The sequence below is a fragment of the Eretmochelys imbricata genome, chromosome 27, assembly GCF_965152235.1.
Source record: "Eretmochelys imbricata isolate rEreImb1 chromosome 27, rEreImb1.hap1, whole genome shotgun sequence".
NCBI classification, from domain to species: domain Eukaryota; kingdom Metazoa; phylum Chordata; order Testudines; family Cheloniidae; genus Eretmochelys; species Eretmochelys imbricata.
In genome coordinates, this window is record NC_135598.1 from 11,683,159 (window position 1) to 11,699,209 (window position 16,051).

Consider the following 16,051-nt stretch of genomic DNA (forward strand, 5'->3'; position numbering starts at 1 on the left):
TCCATCTGTCTGGTAGGCTTGGCCTGTCCAGCGTGGGGGGATCCCAGCCCTGTCCTGAGGCTTGGGGGGTGCAGAGCATCCTGCCTTGCTCCCTCCTCCAGCCTGGAAAAGGGGAGGTGTGTGCAATGGTGGGTAGAGGAAGAATGGATGGGCCGATCCGGAATGAGGAGGGCCCTAGTGAGGAAGGAGTGAGGCTGGGATGGGGAGGGGAGGTCGCTGTCCCTCTCTGTGGCTGACCAAGCATTCATGCTGTTTCTGTGCCCCCCCAGATCCGGGACCTGCCGGGACAGTACTACGAGACACTCAAGTTCCTGGTGGGGCACCTGAAGACCATCGCGGACCACTCCGAGAAGAACAAGGTATCGTTGCCACCACCTGTCCCCCCCAGCCAGCCCCCGTGCCCTGCTAGAGAGCCCTGGGCATTAATGAGCCCGGCCCCAGGGCCGCGGATTCTCTGTGTGCGGGACGCCTGGTGCTCTCCAGGGCCCGAGTGCTCTGTGGTCTATGCCCCAGGTTCCCCAGCAGGGCGTGGACGTGAAAACCTAGAGCCGAGTCCCTGAGGAGCGCTGCATGTTCTCTGCATTGTACCGAACGGGGACCTGGGGTCTCAGCTGGGATCGCACGCAGGGCGGCCAGCCCCTCTTGCCGCTTGTGCGGCTGCCACGGCACGTCTGTCGTGATCAGAGCGAGTGTGGGTGTGTCTGCCCGAGCTGGGGGTCCCACCTCTGGCTCCAGGCGTAAACGTGTCCTAAGTAACTTGCCCAAGGTCACCCAGAACGTCTGTGGCAGAGCAGGGGATTGATCTCCCAAGCTCCAGACTAGCGCCCTGTCGGCTGGGATAGCCTCCTTTCCTGGACTGCGAAGCAAAGCTCAAAAGCTAAGTGGAGAGGGAGACACCGTTCTCTAATGGTTAGAGTGGGCAACTGGGAGTCAGGACTCCTGGGTTCTGTCCCTGGCTGTGACAGTGTTAGCCACTGCCTCAGTTTCCCCATCTGTAAGAAGGGGATGATCACCCTAACCCACCGGTGCTGGGAAAGTGACTGTGAGTTCATTAGTTAATTGGCTAATCTGGGTTTGACGAGATCAGGTAGGACGGGTTGCAGCGAGGCCGATGGCAGGACAGGGTGTTTGCCCGCCGTTCCCCCAGGCTGGGGATTGATGTGATTTTTATCACTGGGATCTTCCAGCCCAGGGCCTTGGCATGAGACTGTCCGATCCCAGAGGGGGGCCCACGGGCGCAGGCTGGGCTCAGGCTGCTGACAGCAGGGTGATAGTACCCATCGGGATGGGGTTTCCTGGGACCCAGGAGTGGGGCTGGCTGCTGGGACTGTAACCCCCTGCCCTGTTTGCAGATGGAGCCCCGGAACCTGGCCCTGGTCTTCGGCCCCACGCTGGTCCGGACGTCCGAGGACAACATGACGGACATGGTGACGCACATGCCAGACCGCTACAAAATCGTGGAGACCCTCATCCAGCATGTAAGTGACAGGCGGCCCCTTGCTCAGCCCTGTGCTTTACTGGGCAGGACGGGCCCCCGGTGCCCTGCCCCCACCAGCTCTCCCTAGCGCTTTACTGGGCAGGACAGGCCCCTGGCCCCCAGATCCCCCACCCACCTCACCCCCTGTGCTTTACTTGTCAGGATGAGCTCCCAGTGCCCTGCTCCCCCTGGGCTGGATGGGCTCCCGGCGCCCTGCTTCGCCCGCTCTTTGCCCATCTTACCAAGCTGAAGGGAAAAGTCCCTCCTTGGAAGCCGAACATCAGTGGGTCGGGGTTGGACTTTTCTGAATGGTCGGGATCTGCCGTGTTCAGCTCCCAATGCGGTGCAGGGTGTGGAGGGTCAGAAAGGAGGGGGTGGGTGCCCCGGGACTGTGAAGCAGGCTGGAGGGGAGGGAGAGGGGGCTTAGGCTGTGGGGCCGAGGGGCCTGCAGAGTCAGACTGAGACATGCATTTGGATCTCCGTGCTGGGTGGGGGCGACGTGGGAATGAATCTGGCAGTAGCCGGGCGACCTGGAGCCAGTCACCCCCCCTTCCCGCCTCTCTTTCCCCCCCGGAGTGGGCGATGCCGGCCCTGTGCTGCGGGGCGGGGGTTGCGAGGAGGGGCCCGCTGTGGAAAGCCCCAGCGTTGCCATCTTGCTGCGCTCTGACCCTCGTCCCCTCTCCTTGCCCCCACAGTCGGACTGGTTCTTCAGCGACAAGGAGGACAAGGGGGAGAAGGTGAGTCCCAGGCGGGGGGAGCAGGGGGGTTGGCTCCCTGGCCGCCGGTGGGCACCTGTCCCAGCCGTGGGAGGGCTGCTCCTCTCTGGGGATAGCTGGTCCCTGAACGCACCCCCTGAGCTCTGCATGCATGGCCCTCGCGAGACCGGCCTGGGGGCAGCCTCTCTCCTGCCCCCTGCTGGAGACCCGGGTGGAGGGGGAGGCCAGCTGGTTCCCTGTGTGTGAACAGCGCCCCGCTCTGCCCGAGGCCGGAACGCTGAGCTCCTGGGGACGGACCCCGCCAGGGCGAGCGGCTCCCCCCGAGGGGCTCTGCCCGGCACGGCTGGCGGGGCAGGGGGCTCTCGGCAGACAGCGTGGAAGGGAGTCGGGGCTGGACCCAGGGGCTGCTCTGCTCACCGCTCTCCCCCGGCTGCCGTTCCAGACCCCTGTGGACGAGAAGGAGGCGCAGTCGGTGCCGAACATCGAGTACCTGCTCCCCAACATCGGGAGGACGGTGGTGCCAGGGGACGCCTCAGGTGAGGGGAAGGCTCCAGTCGTGGGGCCGTTGGGGCTCAGCCGGCAGCACCGGAGGAGGAGTGACCTCGCAGGAGTTACTGGGCCACTGCCCCTGGCCAGGCCAGGGCTCTCCCCATCAGGCACTCCCTGCTGGGCAAGCCGGGGATCCCCCTCCTCCCTGGGCACCCCCAGCATCCCCCTCCCTGGGCATGCCCCTCGCAAGCGGGCTGATGAGCTGCAGGATAGCTGGGGACCTGGGCTCCCACTTGCCCTTAGTGACGCAGGAGCTGCCCGTCTAGCAGCCGGCACGAGCCTTCCTGGGCAGGAGGAGGGGCATTTCCTCAGGCCACGCCCACTGCTGAGGATTGGGTGTGGTGGGGAGGCTGGCACCCAGGAAAAACAAGGAGCCAATCACTGGCCATGGGCTGGTGACCAACTGCAGTTGGGCTCCCCCTAGTGTTACCGCGGGGAAACGCTGGTCTAGTGTCAGTGAGTTCCCCAGGTCCTCTCCTGCATATACTCCGTGATAGCTGCTGTCCCTGAGCCCCCCACTAGGCCCCATCGTGGAACAGTCCAGGTACCAGCCATCAAACCCCAGGGCTGCCCGTTGTTCCCTCACTAGCCAGCCAGCCCCAGCAGCTCTGCCACGGGTCTGGGGGGCAGAGCTTATTTGCCCCCCCTACTGGCTGCCTCTGTCCTGTGCCTGGTCCCTCTCCCCGGCTCGAGCTGCGCGTGCGGAGCGGAGCGGCTTTGAAATGACATTGATTCTTTATGCTCTTTCCTTAAACGTCTCTCTGCTGTCTTCTCCTCCTCTTCCTCCTCCTCCTCCTCCTCCTCCAGCGGATCTCCTGGAGCTCTAGAGCGGGTACAGTGCTGCTGCCTGGGTGCATTGCTCACGCACTAATTCCGTCGGGTGAGCGTGAGAGAGCGGGTGCAGGAGGGGAGCCGGAGCCCTGTGCGATCCCCCTGGGAAGAGCGCCCCCTACTCCCACCCCACGGCGCTGGCCGCAGTGCACCTGACCCACATGGCTTTTCTTTCGGCAATGACCCACCTTTCCCATGGGCAGGGGGGCATGCCCCCCCCCCCCCCCGGTACCCGTTTTCCCCCTCTGCAAGGTCACAACCCTCAGCTTGGCACCCCCGGTGTGGTTCGTCCCTCTTGCAGTCAGAGGAAGAATGATCTGGACCCCGCCCCCCACATCCACCCGCAGCTTTGGATACATGGGGGGCCCTGCCGCTGACATGGAGTTTGCTCTGTGAGGGAGCACAGGGGAGCGCCGGCCCCTCTGCCACCCTGCCCGCCTGAGAGCACCCAGCAGCGTCGGGTCAGAGGCCTGCTGGTCCTGGTGCCCATGTCCCCGGTGCTTGGCATCAGCCGAGCCGTAGCTGGGTACAGGGGGAGCCCTGCCAGCTGGAATCTGTGAATGCCAGAAGCACGAGCCTGGCCATGTGAGTGGGTATTGGGGATCCCTCTGGAGTCCGATCAGCTGGTGCCACCTACCCCAGGGTGCTGAGGTCATCAGTGGACCCTTGGGAGACCCTCATCCATCTGCCTGCCCAGGGTGCAGAGACGCCCCTTCATCTCTTGGCCTCTCCCCTCTCTGAGCCTTCCCAGTGGCCATGCAGCCCAGCCCCATCCCGGCTGTGCCCCCGACACCCCCAGACCCACACGACCCCTGCGCCACAACCAAGGAGCCCAGGCTGACCCGCCAGCCCCCCTGGTTCACAGCTCGCTCTTCCCAGTGGTGGCTAGCTGCAGGTTCGGGGGCTGGGATTCCAGATCCTCCAGGGCTCAGCATTCCCCTCCTGGCCCCCTCTCTTATAATCACCAGCCGCGAGTCCCATCCCTCCGCCGGGGTGGGGTGTGTCTGGGGGTCATTGTGTTTGTCCTTGTGCTTCTCAGTGTGGTGGAGTGGGGGCTGTCGCGGTGGGTGCATCCTCTCCCTCCCCCCCCCCTTAACCTGCTTGCGAGACATTGCAGATTAACACACAGTCCCCCCACGGCCCTCGCCTGTGCATTCCTTGGGGCTCGCCCCTCCTCCAGCCCAGCGAGAGAGCTGAGCTCGGGTTTGGAGCAGGCAGCCCATGGGCAATATCCTGCCGCGTTGGCCCTTCACTGCGCACGGCCTCGGGTCTCTGGCTGGTGTGAATGGGCGTTGCCCCCTGACTTCAGATGGAGTTTCCACCGTCGGGGATCTGCCAGTGGTCCCCCCCACTAAAAATCTCCCTGCTGTAGTATCGGGGGAGGCATTGCCTTGGTGGCTGCTCCCAGCTATAGGAGACCCCCTCTTTAGGGCCAGCGGTAGGAGCTTGTGCCTTTGGCCCTGCAGGCCACGAGTCTGAACCGCCTGGAGCGTCCGTGATAACCATTTGGCCGCAGGGATCGGTGCAAAGGGGGCCCAGTGTAAATCGGGATCAGGCCCCTCTGGGTCTAACCTGAGCTCAGTGAGCATCAGAGGAGAGAGCTCCCACGTGTCACGAGACTGGTTTGCCCTGGGGCGCGTGAGCGCTGCATAATCCTGCCTGGGGCTCCCCGGAACCAGCCTCCGTAGCCCCAGGTGCCAGCGGAGTAACTCCTCCTGTGTTCTCCCATCGCGCCACTGTCCCTTTCCACCCCGTCCGTCCGTCCTGGGCTTGTGGCTCCATTCCGTTAACGCCACTGGCAGGACCCATCCGGCTGCTGGGTGTATGACCAGGGCTCCGGCGACTGGGCCTTTCTCAGCTGGGCCTGGTTCTTTTTTCTCGTTTCCTTTTCTGTACTTTTCCCCCGTGCTGTGATTAACCCCGCGGTTGTGTGAGCGGGGTGCGCGCGGATCGCACGCGAGTGGACAGAGGGACCCAGAGATCACTGGACTTCCTGGAAGCTCCTTCTGTGGGATCAGAGATCCCCGGAAAGCTCCCCCCTGAGTCTGGGGCAGCCGCTGCCTGGAGGCACATGAACCTCCGTGGCTCGGCCGGCTGGAGCTGCGAAATATTGCGGCTGAAATTTTGTTTCTGGTATCGGCGGTGCTGGAACATTTGACAAATTCGCGTCCGTTTTGCCAAATTGTTCGTTTGGAGGGGGAAAAACAAATCTGACAAATCCTTTCGATTTTTCCCTTCCAAGTGAATTTTTTCTTCAAAATTTCCTCAAATTTTATTTAAAAAATAAATTCAAACATGTTTAAAAATGGTCAGAAATCGAAACGTTTGGTCCGGCCTGAAACCAAGGGCTTTTGGGACTTTTTGCAAAGTGCCCAAAATCCCGCTGTCCTGGCGCCCCTCCCGACAGCTACACCTGGGCCTCGTTAATTTCCCAGCATGGGCGCCCTGCTGCCCGTTGCTGGATCCATTTGGATGCTGATCGTACCATTGATTAGAGCCGCACGTGGAGGGAGAGCTTGGCGAATGCCCTTGAGAAATGTCCCTCTGCTGTGATGCCCGCACGCCCCCTAGCCCCCCCCCCCCCCGCTAGTAAAGACCTCCCCCGCCCTCCCTAATCCCTGCTCTGTCTTTTGTGTTACAGATTCTACCAATAGCAGCTCTGCCAAATCGAAGGTAAGGACTCCCGTGTGAGGGACGCTCTGGAGTCTGGGGGGGTGTCCTGTGTGTGCTAAAATCTCCAGCGAAAAGGACAGGAAACCCAGGGTGGAAGATCGGCGTTTTACCAATACATCCTGTTGCTGTAAAAGCACAGAGCAGCTCAGCAGCTAATGCCTCACGTGGCCCTTCCCACCTCAGTCCTGGGGCCGTGCTGTCCTGTCTTCCGGAGAGCAGCCAGACGGGAGAGCGGGATTGCCAACTCTGCATGAGGGAGGGAGGTCGCGGGGTTTACCTGGGTCTGATGAGGCAGGAGACAGCTTCAAGGTGACCTTGCAAATCACAGGACGGTGGTAGGGCCCTGGCCTGAGAGTCAAAGACAGCTGATTTCTGTTCCTGGCTCAGCCTGCTCGCTCTCTGCCTCAGTTTCCCCTCTTCCCCCTTGTCTATTTAGATCCTTTAGGGGAGGGAGTGTCTTGGCCAGTTTCTCTGAGCAGATCTGCCCAGTCCGACAGGGCCCTGATCCTGACCAGGGGCTGTGCATGCTCTGCAGTATCCAGAATTCTAACCTGGTTCACCCCACGTATGTTTCCTGCCGACATGTGACATGGTTCCTAACTGTGTGGGGTTCCTGAGCAAGGCCCCTTCCCATGAGCAGGGCTGGCTTTAGCTCTTCTTAGCTTCTGTCCTGGTGGTTCTGCTGGGTCCATGGGGCTGGCCAGCTCCTGGCTGGGTGGGACACGTAGGAGTGGGAAGGCACATGCAATCCTGTGCCCTGAGAGATGGGCATTGGACTGGGATAGCAGCCTCCATGGCCCCAGAATGCACTGCAGCAATATGGGCCAGTGGCTGAAATATTTCCCAGAATGCACTGCAGCAATATGGGCCAGCGGCCTCGATTTGTCCCAGAATGCACTGCAGCAATATGGGACAGTGGCTGAAATATTTCCCAGAATGCACTGCAGCAATATGGGCCAGCGGCCTCGATTTGTCCCAGAATGCACTGCAGCAATATGGGACAGTGGCTGAAATATTTCCCAGAATGCACTGCAGCAATATGGGCCAGCAGCCTCGAGTTGTCCCAGAATGCACTGCAGCAATATGCGACAGTGGCCTAGATTTCCTCCCCAGAATGCACCGTGGCATGATGGGATGACACCCTCAATTTTCCCAGAATGCACTGCTGCGGCAGGGCGGCTGCGGCCAGGGCGGCGGCCCAAGCGCTCGGTGCGAAGCAGCGCGAGCTGAGCCTGGCTCCGGGACCTGGGGCGCAGACGGGCTCGGGCTGTGGCACTAAGCGGGGGGGTTCTCTCTCCAGCAGAGCTCGGGGGCGCCCCGGAAGGAGCAGTACAACAAGGAGCTGCTCGCCATCTCCTTCATCGCCGCCGTCAACCGCAAGAGGAAGAAGCGGCGGGAGGCCAAGCGTTTGGGGAGCAGCACGGACGACGACTCGGAGCACGAGGCCACCAAGAGCGCCGGCAAAGGCAGAGCGGAGGAGGCCAAGGACGGGGGCGCGGAGGAGGAAGAGGCCAAGGGGCCGGGGCGCGGCGCAGCCCCCGGAGAGCCAGGCCCAATGCGTGACGCTCCGAGTCGCCGAGCGGGCGTGGAGGAGCCGGCGGGACCGAGGGAGCCGGCGCCGGACGCCCGGTCCATCGTCTCGGGCTACTCCACCCTGTCCACCATCGACCGCAGCCTGTGCTCCGAGGTGCAGTCGGTGGCCGAGAGCCGAGGCGAGGAGGCGGACGACGAGCGCAGCGAGTTCAGCCACGTGGAGACGGACACGGAGAGCAGCTTCCTGCCGGGGAGAGCGGGGCCGGGCGCCGGGCAGGGGCCCGAGGCGGAGAGCGGCGAGAAGGAGAAGCTCGCCCGGGCCTCCTTCAACTCCCACCGGCTCATCCAGTGCGACACGCTGGCCCGCCGGAAGCTGGCGCGGCCCCGGCCGGACAGCGAGTCGTCGGCCCAGGGCAGCCAGGAGTCCCTGCGGCCCCCGGGGGCCGGCGGGGCCCCGGCCAGGCCCTCGCTGACGGAGCAGATCCGCCTGCGCTTGCGGGGCTCGGCCGACGACATGCTGGCCGTGCCCCTGCGCAAGCCCCACTCCCCGGAGACGCGGCGCAAGAAGAGCTCCTGGCGGCGTCACACGGTGGTGGTGCCCGGCGGCCTGAAGGATCTCAACTTCAACGAGTGGAAGGAGCAGCAGGTGCCGGGCCCGGGGCCCCCCGCGGGTCCCGAGCTCGGCCCCCCGGACGCCGGCGCCTCCCGCAGGGACCTGCACAGAGACAACAAGGACTCGGGCCTCAGCAGCCTGGAGTCGACCAAGGCCAGGCCCTCCTCGTCCTCGGCACTGAGCCACCAGGGCGGCGCCGGCGAGCAGCAGCACAGCAGGGGCCCGGAGGGGAACCCTGGCGACCGGGGCCCGGCTCCCACGCGCGCAGCTTCCTTCCGCTTCCACCAGTGTCTCTAACCCCCTCCAGACCCCGAGGCCCGGCTGTCTCTGCTTTCCCTCCCCGCCATCCCTTTCTCCCCCTGTGGGGCCTCTTGTGGCGAAGGCTGAGGACCCGTCTCCGGGCGGTTCCCCATCCACCCAGTGCCAGGCGCTGCACAGAGCTAGGAGCTCCCTCGAGGGGCGAGCAGCCACTTGCCCTGATTTTGCCGGCCTTGCCCCTGGAGCGTCCCTTGGCCTTTCTCACGGGGCTCCCAAGGGTGCCGGAGACGCCCCCTCGCTGCCCTGGCCGCGCTGCCTAGCCGGCGCTTGGGCGTGGCGTTAATTGAACGACCCTCCCTTGGTTTGTGGATTTAATCGTGGGTCTCTTTAATTTGGCTCCCTTTTTAAGACTCCCCCACCCCTGGGGGGGGAACGTCCGCAACTCGGAGCGTCCCGGCCTCGCCACAGAGCCAGGATCCCAGCCCTTTGGGTCCAGCCCGCAGCTGGGTCGGGTGGGCGGTCACCGCGCACCCACAGGAAGCACTTGGCCCGACAGGCCACCCCTCCCCGGCCTCACGGCCCCCCCAGCACATCTCCCTGCATGGCTGTGGGGTCCCTGAGGCTGCCCCCCCAGACCTCACCGGGCGGAGTGTGCGTGGCTCTCGCCGCCCCACCCCTTGATGGGGGATCCCGCGGTTGCTGCCAAGGGCTGCTCCCCCCCCGACACGGGGGGTGGGGGCGGGGGAAGGATGCTCCCATTTCCATGAGACCATTGCCAGTCCCCCGCTGCCAGCCTCCAAACCGCCTCGCAGCCGGAGCTGGTGCCTCTGAAATGCTGCCACAGCTCTGGCATCACATTACTGGGCCCCCCCAGCCGCCCTCGGCTCAGAGAACATGCCCCTGTGCCGCTGGGGTGCAAGGAAACGTGGGGTGGCTTCGAACACAGGGTCCCTGGCACCCCAGTCCCAGCCCGTCCTGCCTGCCCCAGAGAGGGGCCCCCCTTTCCCAAACCGGTTTCCCCCCCTCCCCCCGGGGCAGTCCAGGGGGAGCGTGTGTGCCGTGGCTGTGCCCCAAGGAGCCCGTTCCTGGGGTGCCCCTGTGTCCAGCGTGAGCCAGCGCTGGGTAATGGGGAGCTGTAGGTGTGTTGGCTTCATTGGCACATGTGCAGGAGTGCGTGTGCTGGGGCCATTGGCACATGTGCTCCGTGACACACGCCCGCTGGCACCAGGTGCGGGATCCGCTCGCGTGAATGCTGGGAAATGGCCCTCGTGCCAAGGGGCCCTTTGTTCCCCAGCCCCTCCCCTGTGCCAGGCCGGGCCAGGTCCTGCTCTCTGCCAGGGAGGAGGTGCCGGGGGCAGGTGGTGCTGTTGTTTGCCAGCCTGCAAAGCCACAGGGGAAGGAGCAGGGGCTGGAACGGTGGCTGGCGAAGCGCAGGAAGGGGACCCAGGCCACGGCTGGTTCAGCGCTTCCAGTGGCCCATTCCCCTCCAGGCGAGGGAGTTTTCCTTGCACGCCCAGCGTGCCCGTCACCATTCCCCAAGCTCCCCCCACCCCGCCAGTGTAGCTGCTGGTGATTCTACCCACACTGTGTGCGGCAGGGAAATCCAGCCAGGGAAGGTACGTGGGCCAGCCAGGAACATTCGGGGAGGAGGGAGGAATCCACCGGCGTCACTGGGGCCTAGAGTTCAGCCCCGAGCACTCGGCAGCTGCCCTTCCTCCCCGGACACAACCCTCTGAGGCCCGAGGCCTCCTGCCCCTGTGTCTGGATGGGGGGTTCACACTCAGCAGCTCATGCTGCCTAGCAGGTAGGCTGAGAGGGGCGAAGCCGCCCGAGGTTCGGCCGTCCGGTGGGAATCGGGCACTCCCAGCGGGGCTGGGGGGGTCTTTGGCAGGCTCAGCCTGGCTGGGCAGCCCCTGGCGAGCAGGTGGAGCAGGCAGCTGGGAGCAGGAGCGTTAGGTGACCCAGCCAGGCAGGTTGCAGCCCTTTTGAGAAGCAGGGCTGGGCTGGGCCGGGTGTGAGCGAGCGGCGTGGGTGCGCACAGCCCTGCAGAGAGCAGCCAGGCCCAGGTCCCGTGGTGCACGGCGCTGGGAGAAATCAGGGCTCACGTGACTGAGACTCCATCTCTCGAGTCAGGCCCTTGCTAGCAGCGCTGACCGGGGAAATGGCCCGGGGTAAACCCATAGGGCCCACTGGTGCCATCCGGCCCCGAGCCGGGGAGGAGCATGTTGTGGGCAGCCCAGTGTTAATGCTGCAGCCCCGGTGCCAGGTGGGTGCGAAAGCAGCAGTGCCCGTTCCCCAGGCTGTTCAGTCCCAGTCACCACCTTGCACAGCCCGGCTTTTAGCCCCACCAGCTCGCTTCCTCCTGGCCCACACGTTCCCAGCGACAGGCCTGGCCTGTTTGTGTCTCACCGCACGGTTGGTTCCCCCCCAGCACTCACTGGCTGCCCCTCGGTGCCCACCTGAATCCTTGCCCCCCACCTGCCCAGAACAGCTGGGCCACGTGCACCTGCCCTGCTCAATAGGGTTGCACCCCGTGGCTGGGAGCCAGAGCGCGCTCCCGCAGAGAGCGGACGCTTCCTAGAGCCCGGCAAGAACTGAGTTTGACTGCAGGGCTTGCCGGAGCACTTTGCAGAGCACGTGGACGGCACAAGGGCTGCAGCGTTCAAACCCCTCCGAGAGGAGCGTGTCCACCCTGCGAAACTCCCCTCGCCCTCCCCTGCTCTTTTCACCCAGGAACTTACCAGGCTGACCTCGCCTTAGACGCCAGCGGCCTCGTTTGTGGTTTGTTTTCCGTCACGCCGCCAGCGGCCCAGCGCTTGGGCCACCCGCCCAGCTGGGGGCACCGATTGCTGCCTGTCGGCTCAAAGCGCTTTCCCAAGCGATGCAGCCGCCTTCGGGGGGGGCCGCAGCAGCTGTACCAGCGTGCGCGGGGCGGGCCAGGCCGGGGCGAAGGGATCCAATGGGACCTGGAGGGGCGCTGCAGGTAGGTAAGGCTGATCGTATGCAAACTGGAATTTGGCTAGCCCTGGCGGCCTGTCTCTCGCTACAAACATAGTGCCATGGAAGATTTTGCATTGCTCAGCGTCAGGAGAGCTGACATTGGCATGAGATCATTTATCCCGGGTAACGGGCCGGGCAGCGTATTGATTCCATGCAGAGAAAGTCCCACTTTCCACCAAGCAAGCAAGCGTCCGTCGTCCTTTGCAGTTGTTTATATTTTTCCTCTTGAAAATGGTAAACTGTGTTTTCATGCTGCTATATTATTTGTAATAATTTGGGGGGGTCCCTTTTAGGTCAAAATTAAAAACAACCCTCCCCCCGCCAAATCCAATGCACCCGTCTCTGTGTTTAGAAAAAAGCCAACTGCAGCCCAGCCCCGTGCCAGGCGATTGTCTTAATGAACTAGGGGGACTGTCTCTGCAGTGGCCGTCTAGCTGCCCTCTACGGCGCGGGGGCTCGGAAGGGACGCCACGCCGCATCTTCCGCTCCACACTGCAGCCATTCCAATGAGAGGCCTTGGGGGGATTTTAAAAATAAAATAAAAAAAACCTTACTCCAGTTTATGCATCGTTCTTACTTTATGCAAATAATTGCTGTAAAGTTCTTTTTGTTTTCATTTTGTGTGTGTAAATATTGTCTTTAAATGTGTAACATATTACAAAGAATTTATAAGGATTTTTTTAAGAAGTTTCGCTCATTTGAAAAAACCCAGAAGAAAACCACCAAGTGCTGTAACCGTGTTGAATTTTTAAAACCTTTCTGCATGTGTCATTTTTTTCCCTTGATGTGTTGTAAAAGGTCAGCCATGTATATGGAACATGCAAGACTAAAAAAAAAAAACCACAAAAACCACCTGGTTTGGAACTAGCCCTCGCCGACGTACAGGTCTATATGTTGGCAATAAAGCGGCGTATTCAAGGAACAGACTTTCGGCTTTTATTTAACTGGTCGGTTGGCTTTTTAGCAGCCGGACTTTCCCGCGTGGGCCAGGCCGTTCCAAATCTGACCTCGTCCTGAACAGCTGCCTGGGCTGGCCCTGGGCGAGGTGGACCCTTGGATGGTGCATTAGGGCAATTCCCATGATGACACTCGTGTGCCTTGTGCACCTGGTTGGCTCGGGGCCTTTGGACAATCCCACAGGGCTGCTAAACTGATGGTGGCTCAGTGAAGTCATGTGATGTGGGGAACAGGGGCAGAGCTCAGGGGAGAATAGGGGACGTGGCATGCTTTCCTGCTGCACCCACAAAATAAACTCCCCCGGTTGGGGTTGATCAAGGCTCCCCACCTTGCGTCACTTTCTCTGCAAAAAGGGGGCGGTAGGCTGCAGCTGCAATCCCTGTTAGCATCGTTATCATTATTACTTGTCTTGCAGGATTACCCGGCAGCCCCAGTGCTGGCCCCACGGCGCTAGGCGCTGTACAAACACCGAACGCGAGGGCTGGGGGGGGGGCTCGTCTGCACTGCCCCACTGGGCTCGCGTTCGTACCGTGTTCTCACGTGAGCAGGGCGAACAGCTGGAGGGACTGGCTGAGCGGTACCTCAGGCCCTGTCTACAGGAGGGGCACCGCACCACTGGCATGGAGATGCTTCTAAAAGCGATGGCTGGGTCCCCCCCCCATGCCCCCCGCGTTGCTGTAGCAACGCCACCTCCCCAAGCGATGGTAGCTAGGGCAACAGGCGCGTGCCTGAACGGGGGTGAGGCCAGCACAGCTACGGGCTCGGGTGGGGGGTGATTTGTCACCCAGTGATCAAGTTTAGATGTAGATGAGCCCCCCAGGCTGCTGCATCCCCAGCACGGGCTTCGCCCCTGCCCAATACCAGCCGCACCAGCCCGTTCGTGATCCGGGGCCACGCCCGCTGCTCACAGCACAGGGCCTGCCTAAGCCTCTGCCCGTGAAACCTCCAAGGCAGGGATTTGCATTGCGCCCCCCCCTTTTGACAATAAACATGACGACAGCACCGCAGGAGGGGGGGACTGAAGCCTGAGCCCCAGGTGGGGGTGGGGCAAAGCCGAAGCCCAAGGGCTTCAGTCCGAGGCAGGAGCCTGTCATCTGAGTCCCGATGCCCAGGGCTAAAGCCCTCGGGCTTCAGCTTTGGCCCCAGCCAGTCTAAGCCAGCCCTGACGCCCCCCCCAAGTTTGACAACCGCTGCACCAAGGCCCCTTACGACACCAGACCTGACGTCACCCCGGCTCCCGCCGCTTCTTGCGATGGTTTTGCTCCGTCGCTGGGCACGTCGGCCGAGAGCGGCTCCGCGGCCGTCAGGGGAGACCTGGCCTACGGCGGGGACCCCGGCCTAGCCCTCCGCTCGCGGAAAACGACAGCCCGACCTGATCGCCTGCGTGTCACAGTGATCAACCATCGCGTCAAGTGTCCTGCCGGGCCAACTCGCTTCACTTTAAAGCCCAAGGGAACTGGGGCTAGCGGGCTGTGTGCATGTGACCGGGAATCGGGGCAACACGCCAGTGCGACCGAGCACGAAGACTGCAGCCCCCTGAGGGAGGCTTTCCGCAGCCCGGTGAGGATTCGGTGGTGGTTGGTCAAGGGGCAGTAACAAAAGACAAAGCCTAAAGGGAAGAAGGGCTATAGAGAAAAAAAAAAGTGTTTTATTAAAGCCAGACACTCTGATAAAAAAGAAAATAAGAAAGGAAAGGCAAAAGAAAAAGCAACCCTTTGTCATTTGGAATTTTTCAAGTTACAATGATCACATTTCTCACAGAACGATCCATGGCATCCATATAGTTTATACATAGACCTACGCTACAGACAGAAGCCAGAAAAAGATTTTCAAAAACATACAGACTCCAGACCTGTCCTTTACAACCAGCTTTGTTTTGTTTTGTTTTGCAAAACAGTTCACAATAGAATTCATGCGAGAGAGAGAGAGACACACACGACGTTGTAGAAACCCTGAAAACAGCATCTAAAGTTTTCTTTTTTTGTCCTTTCAAAATCCCCCCCACATACAGCCTCAGACGACGAAAGCAAGGGGTGGCATGCAGCAGGGACTTCAGCGAGACATGCGTAACTCGGGTGGTGCCTTTTGAGTTTTTTTTTAACTTTTTCTTTTTTTAATTTAAAAGTCAAACTAAAGTGGGTTTATTGTTCAATCAACACGCTGTGATTGTTGGTCTCACACACAAGTGGAGTGATGCCATGAAAATGACACACACGCACACAAACACACACACGCATAGAAGACTAGTCTGCTTAACCGTGGCGGGGCTGGGGCAGGAAACGAAGCTAATCGACATTAAGTCAGGCCTCCAAAGCCACAGCCTAGCGAGGCCAGTCGCCGCCCGGTAGTTAATGGGGGCAACCATGACAGTACTGGCCGTGGCCCCCGTGCGAGGGGAGCCTTTGCAGCACACAGGAGGCTGCAGCAGGTCACCTCACGCAGCTGTAAACATTTAAACACGTGCACCTTTGGGGCAGCTGTTCAAAGGCGCCCAAGTCCCCTTAAAAGCCAATGGGAGTTAGGCACCTGGGCCTACGTGCCGTGTGAAGCATTCTCAAAAGCCCCTTGATTTTTTTTCTTTTCTTCCCTATCGCCCAAGACACTCAGGCCCAGAACTTGAAATGTGCTTCGCTGCTGAATGCCCACTGAAGCCAATGGGAGTTAGGTGCGAAAGTGCCATGGAGGCACTGGGCCTTAGGTGCTTTTTGACCATGTTCCCCCCCCCACCTTGTGCCTTAGGGGGAAAAAAAAATCTGCCCCCAGATGCAACATCTGTTGCTCATGTAGTGACAGCTGCCTGGGCCCGCGAGCCAGGTCTCGCTGGAGCGAGGCCAGGATGCACATGAGTCACGTACGCCCAGGTGAGGCCGGGGGGGCTGTGGTTTACCTGGGTTTTAAAAGCACCTCGTCCCCTCCAGTGGGGAAGGGGCAGTGCTGGCGGGGGGGGGGGGGGCCTAGCCCTTAGCTACAGGGGTGGGGGCTATGCCAGCATTTCGATTTTAAGCCGCCCCACCCTTGCGACTCACACGCCGGCAGGAGAGTCAAGTGCGGCACTGGCCCCCAGCAGCAGCATCGAGCTGGTCCAGCCCCCTACCTTGAGGCACAATGGGGGGTGTGTGCCCCCCCCCCCCCCGTGGGAGCTGGAAGGCCTTCACCAGGGTATCTGGCCCTCCTTAATACTGGGGGCTCTGCCCTCAGGGTTCCCCCCACCCTGGCAGGGCCTGGGGGGTGGGCACCCGTCCACGGGCTCAGTGGCCACGAGACAAGCCACGACGCTACCGCCTCCTGGCCTTTGCCGTGATGGGTTTTTTGGCCTGGCCCTAGCCAGGCTGTGGCAGCGGGTTCAGTGAGCCAGCGGGATGGTGACTGGGGGGAGGAAGTGGGGGGGCTGGTGGAGGGCAGGGGCTGGGGCTGGGGGCGAGCCAGGAGCACGCTCAGTTTTGC

The 16,051-nt window shown here is 61.9% G+C and overlaps 1 protein-coding gene across 3 annotated transcripts in view; it reads left to right on the forward strand.

Moving 5' to 3' along the window:
- ARHGAP23 (Rho GTPase activating protein 23) overlaps nucleotides 1–12,566 on the forward strand; it is a 73,886-nt gene extending 61,320 nt beyond the window's left edge. For 2 of the 3 annotated variants that reach the window (XM_077806221.1, XM_077806223.1), the window contains exons 19-24: nucleotides 270–359; nucleotides 1,353–1,478; nucleotides 2,173–2,214; nucleotides 2,636–2,729; nucleotides 6,215–6,246; nucleotides 7,547–12,566. In XM_077806221.1, coding sequence (XP_077662347.1) covers nucleotides 270–359; nucleotides 1,353–1,478; nucleotides 2,173–2,214; nucleotides 2,636–2,729; nucleotides 6,215–6,246; nucleotides 7,547–8,689 — 1,527 coding nt within the window. In that variant the 3' untranslated portion in view covers nucleotides 8,690–12,566. The remainder of the gene's footprint in view (nucleotides 1–269; nucleotides 360–1,352; nucleotides 1,479–2,172; nucleotides 2,215–2,635; nucleotides 2,730–6,214; nucleotides 6,247–7,546) is intronic. The other variant, XM_077806222.1, reaches the window with a different exon arrangement.
- The last annotated feature ends 3,485 nt before the right edge of the window (nucleotides 12,567–16,051 follow it).